The sequence below is a fragment of the Nicotiana attenuata genome, unplaced genomic scaffold (assembly GCF_001879085.1).
Source record: "Nicotiana attenuata strain UT unplaced genomic scaffold, NIATTr2, whole genome shotgun sequence".
NCBI lineage: Eukaryota > Viridiplantae > Streptophyta > Magnoliopsida > Solanales > Solanaceae > Nicotiana > Nicotiana attenuata.
The window spans coordinates 1-5,875 of record NW_017686337.1 but is presented as its reverse complement, the minus strand read 5'-3'; the positions used below and the strand labels follow the sequence as shown (position 1 = coordinate 5,875).

The following is a 5,875-nucleotide window of genomic DNA, read 5'->3' as shown; positions in this document are numbered from 1 at the left end:
TTGATAGCCATGATGCATGGAAGTGGAGGTTGGGGAACAACAGAGTTTTTTCTGTAAAGTCTTCTATGAAAAGCTTTTGGTTGAAGAGGAGGATGTGTTTCCATATAGCTCAATTTGGATACTGAAGTTCCAAGGAAAGTGTGTTTGTTCATTTGGTTAGCAGCTAGATGGGTGATCTTGATGGCCGAGAACCTTAGGAAGCGGATGGTCGTTTATGTTAGTTGGTGCTTCATGTGTAAGGAGGCGGGTGAAGATGTGGATCATCTCCTTCTACATTGTAGCCTAGCCTCGAGGCTATGGAGGGAAATAATTTCTTTGTTCTGCATAGCATGGGTAATGCCAAGAACAGTAAAAGAGTTAATGTGCAGCTGGAAGGGTGGGAGAAGGAGGAGAAGGCGCAGGGCATGGACTGTTGCTCCTCTAGCAATCATGTGGGTTATTTGGAGAGAGAAATAGGGCTGAGGGAGATATGAGTTTTGTTCAGTTGAGGAGTAGCCTCCTATCCCTTATTCTTTTTTGGTGCACCCATGAAGTCCCCGTTTGTATAGAAGATTGGGTGTCTTTTGTAGAGAACCATATCTTTTTGTAGTCTTCCTTTTTTGGTGTAGTTCTTGTATGTGGCCACTTTCGTTTTGGCCCATTCATTAATGAAATTTTATTTACCTGATCAAAAAGAAAAATCTTTATGTTTGACAATGAGGGGATGTGTGATGCACTCACCTATATAATTGTGTTTCACTTGTCCTAAAGATGCTGAAATTGTTTATGGTATTTTATATTAGTTTACCGATTATTTTAGAAAGGTGCAGGCTTCAATCACTTCCATTGTCTCATTAGTTACTTCTGTCCCTGTATTTGTGAGATGTCTTCATTTCTTTCTCAATAACATTCTTATATTGGATTACTTGAAATGGCAGTCCACTGAAAAGGTGCTCATACTGGAGTATATGGATGGTGTTCGTTTGAATGACGCTGAATCACTTCGAGCTTTGGGAGTAGACAAGCAAAAACTTGTCGAAGAAATTACACGTGCATATGCACACCAAATTTATGTTGATGGATTTTTTAATGGAGACCCTCATCCAGGTAGATTTTCATTCCTTTCTCTTTCGATGAGGCACTGTGTTAACTTTGAGTTACGCCTGACGTGATTTTGTTGATATGCTGCTTGTCAAGACTCAAGACTAACTTGCTTATGCTTTTTACCTCTCAAAGATTCTACATAAGCTACAACATTTCGTCCTGCTAATTATGCTGAGTAGACGTTTCCAACTCTTAACAGTGGTTCACTGTGTTTAATATTCTTTTGGGTTGTCAAGAATAGGAAATTTTCTGGTGAGCAAGGAACCCCCTCATCGCCCAATTTTGCTTGATTTTGGGCTCACAAAGTTACTTTCAAGCTCCTTGAAACAAGCTCTCGCAAAAATGTTTCTGGCAGCTGCTGAGGTTTGTCCAGTTCCTTTAACACCCAATGAGGTCTGTGTAATATACTTGTAATATACTGTAATATATGATGGTTATGTGGTGAGTAATAATTTGAGAATGAATTATGCGATAACTAATATTGTAAAATTATTATGCAGGGATTGCAGTACAAATGTCAAGTAGCTATACTAGTTAGTATGCAAGTGCAAGTTTTTGTTTCAAAAAACATTAAAGTTACAACTTATTAAGAATTCGTACCATATAAGGTTTTATTTTTGTGGGTACTAAAACAAGGCGCATTACTTGAGTGTATTTTTTAAAATCATTTTAGATGCTCTTATCTATGTATTGTTTGTATTCCAATTCCTATCTTGCATCGAATAATATACAATATTACCGTTTAAGTTATGCAAGTATTGTTTATATGGAAAAAAGACTGGTAAGCAAATGTTCTGTTAATATGCAGAGTTTTATGTCCTGAACCAAGCTTGTTATTCCTTACAGATTCCTATGCCATGGTTATTTTTCATATAGGGGAAGCAAATGAGCCCTTACAGTACTTAACTGGTTCAGTAGTATTATTCCAATATGCCATGACAAGTACTCCACCTAGTAACATGAACTCCTTAGTCTGACCATGTCTTAGCATCACAAACAATGTACTCGTGTATCAGCCCTGTGTCTCAACTGTTAACTTTTTACGAAGTGTCAATAATCAACTTTTTAGTAATAATTAACATTCTATTCTCCAGCCAGACCTGACCTATTTCATCTACCCTTGTGGATATTCTGGTATCAGAAAAGGATAATTATTTAAATCCTTTATATCTGTGTTATAGTTTCATTTAATTGTACAGAGTGCTTAAACCCAGCTAATAGGTCAATGAACCCCATTATTAAATTGTATCTTTGTTTAATTAATTTCCCTCTTTCAGGATAAAGTTATAAGAATAAAGCACATATTATAACCAAATTCAATATAAAATTTAATTAAGGTGCAAGATGTTTTCTCATCTTGTTATTCTTGTACACTTGGCTGTAAATATTGAAGCCCTGTTGGCGCCTCTTATTCCAGTGACAACAATCAATTTGCGCTTCTGTTTCCAGATAATCAACAAAATGTGGTTATGTTGTTTCTCTACCAATTTGCGATTGTAAAAATTGAGATGCCAATTCTTGCAGGGGGACCATGTTGCACTTTTGTCTGCATTTGCAGAAATGGGACTCAAGTTTCGCCTTGACGTTCCGGAACAAGCTATGGAGGTTACTTCTGTGTTCTTCCGTTCTTCCACGCCCGCCAATGAAGCTCTTGTAAGATGCTCTTGTTAGTTGGTTATACCTATTCGATTTCCCTCATCTGACTTATCTCTTAATTTGATGAAGGAAAGTATGAAAATGTTATCTGAGCAAAGGTCAAAGAACCTCAAGGTTATACAAGAAAAAATGAAACTGAATGAGAAGGANGGATCTCATGAATACTATATTCAGGCCCTATCTTGATGTGTTCGTGATCGTATTCATTGATGACATTTTGGTGTATTCTCGTTCGGAGGCTGAACATGCGGGCCACTTGCGGATAGTATCACAGACGCTTCAGGATCGTAAGTTATATGCTAAGCTCTCCAAATGTGAATTCTGGCTGAACTCAGTAGCATTCCTTGGCCATGTGATATTTGACGAGGGTATTAGTGTCGACACTCAGAAGATCGATGCAGTAAAGAATTGGCCGAGACCTACAACACCATCAGAAGTCCGCAGCTTCCTGGGGCTAGCAGGATATTATAGGCAATTTGTTGAAGGGTTTTCCTCTATATCGGCACCATTGACTAAGTTAACACAGAAAGCTACTAAATTCCAGTGGTCTGACGCCTGTGAACGAAGTTTTCAGGAGTTGAAGAATCGATTGACATCCGCACCAGTGCTCACTCTTCCTGAAGGACCAGAAGGTTATGTGGTATATTGTGATGCCTCAGGTATAGGTTTGGGGTGCATATTGATGCAACGTGAGAAGGTGATTGCTTATGTATCAAGACAATTGAAGAAGCATGAAAAGAATTATCCAACCCATGATTTGGAATTGGCTGCAGTAATATATGCTTTGAAGATATGGCGGCACTACTTATACGGCGTCCATGTTGACATCTACACAGATCACAAGAGTTTACAACACATCTTCAAGCAGAAAGAGTTGAATTTGAGGCAGCGTAGGTGGCTTGAATTACTGAAAGACTACGACGTCGAGATATTGTATCATCCCGGTAAAGCAAATGTTGTGGCAGACGCTCTCAGCCGTAAGTCAATGGGAAGCTTAGTACATATTGAGGCAGGTAGATGGGGGTTGACTAAAGAGCTTCATCAGCTAGCCAATATGAGAATCAGATTGTTAGACTCTGATGACGGAGGTGTTACTGTACATAATACATCAGAATCATCTTTGGTAGCCGAGGTAAAAGCACGGCAATATGAAGATCCTATCTTAGTACGATTGAGAGAGAGCATTCAGCAGTGTAAAATTACGGCTTTTGAGATCGGAGGAGATGGGGCACTGAGATACCAGGGCCGATTATGTGTGCCTAATGTGGCAGGGTTGCGAGAGAAGATTATGAATGAGATTCATCAATCCCGATATTCCATCCATCCCGGCTCGACAAAGATGTATCATGACATTAAGGAGCTGTATTGGTGGGATAACATGAAGAAGTCTATTGCAGAATTTGTAGCCCAGTGTCCTAATTGTCAACAAGTAAAGATCGAACATCAGAAACCCGGTGGATTGCTTCAGAATATAGAGATTCCGACCTGGAAATGGGAGGTGATTAATATGGACTTCATTATTGGGTTACCTCGCTCTTATCATAAGTTTGACTCCATCTGGGTGATAGTTGATCGACTTACAAAATGTGCCCATTTTCTGCCAGTTAAAACAACTTACACGGATGAAGATTATGCGAAGTTGTATATCAAGGAGATTGTTAGGCTTCATGGTGTACCAATATCTATTATATCAGACCGAGGAGCTCAATTTACGGCTAACTTTTGGAGGTCTTTTCAGAAGGGTTTAGGCACACAAGTGAATCTCAGCACTGCATTTCATCCACAGACGGACGGACAAGCTGAACGTACCATTCAGACACTTGAAGATATGCTACGAGCATGTGTTCTAGATTTTAAGGGAAATTGGGATGACCATCTTCCACTCATAGAATTTGCCTACAATAATAGCTACCATTCCAGTATTAAAATGGCCCCATACGAGGCACTATACGGGAGGAGATGTAGATCACCAGTTGGATGGTTCGAAGTCGGTGAATCAGAATTATATGGGCCAGATTTGATTCACCAAGCCGTTGAGAAGGTGAAAGTGATACAGGAGCGATTGAGGACGGCACAAAGCAGGCAAAAGTCTTATTCTGATGTCCGACGTCGTGATCTGGAGTTTGAGGTTGGTGATTGGGTTTTCCTGAGGATCTCGCCGATGAAGGGTGTTATGCGTTTTGGGAAAAAGGGTAAGTTGAGTCCACGGTATATCGGTCCGTACAAAATTCTTCGACGAATTGGACAGGTTGCTTATGAGTTAGAATTGCCATCCGAATTGGAATTTGTCCATCCAGTATTCCATGTATCTATGTTGAGGAAATGTATTGGAGACCCTTCTCGAGTTGTCCCTATCAAAGATGTACAAGTTACAGAGGATCTATCATATGATGAAGTGCCAGTGGCTATATTAGATCGACAAGTCCGCAAGCTGAGAACAAAAGATGTAGCTTCTGTCAAAGTATTGTGGAGAAACAAGAATAAGGAAGAAATGACATGGGAAGCGGAAGAGGAGATGAGTTCTAAATATCCTTACCTATTCCAGAATGAAGATAACAAGGATACTGGTGGAACACAGGATACATTAGAAGGTGAAACGGCTCTATGAGGTAAGCAATAACTTGAGAATACTCTTCCTTAATACAAAATGGTGATATGTAGATAATGTACATGTCCATAATGCTTTGTGTAGCCTTGTGAGGCCATACGTTGGGCTTAACTGCTTGCAAGTTTTGCTAGTAACCATTTTATAGGGGAAAATTGACCGGGAATTTCCGTTGGAATCCACGATGATTTGGACTCCCCATAAACCCTTACATTCGAGGACGAATGTTCCTAAGGGGGGGAGGGTGTTACAACCCATATTTACATACGTTAGTTCATGCCATAGGGTCGTCGACGTAAATCCATGAAGAGATTATCTTTGAGATGATAAGAGATTAATCTTATTGGTCTTAAATGATACAAAGGTGTATAAGGGTGGTTAACAAGTATTAGAAGTTAAACGAATCAAGGATGTTGTCAGCCGTATTTTTGGGTAAACCTAGGGGTGCTTAATACTCTCAAGAGGTCGTATTTTAAGGTATATGAATCATAAAATATCCGTATCATAGTCTTGAAGTCAAACGAGTTATGA

At 39.5% G+C, this 5,875-nt stretch overlaps 1 protein-coding gene across 1 annotated transcript; it reads left to right on the top strand.

Annotated features, from left to right (window-relative positions):
- The first annotated feature begins 296 nt into the window (after positions 1-296).
- On the top strand, positions 297-2,925 carry LOC109222207 (probable protein kinase UbiB). Its single transcript, XM_019386585.1, has 5 exons — positions 297-431; positions 783-1,086; positions 1,325-1,446; positions 2,608-2,736; positions 2,809-2,925. The coding sequence occupies exons 1-5, from the start codon at positions 297-299 to the stop codon at positions 2,923-2,925; spliced, it is 807 nt and encodes a 268-aa protein (XP_019242130.1).
- The last annotated feature ends 2,950 nt before the right edge of the window (positions 2,926-5,875 follow it).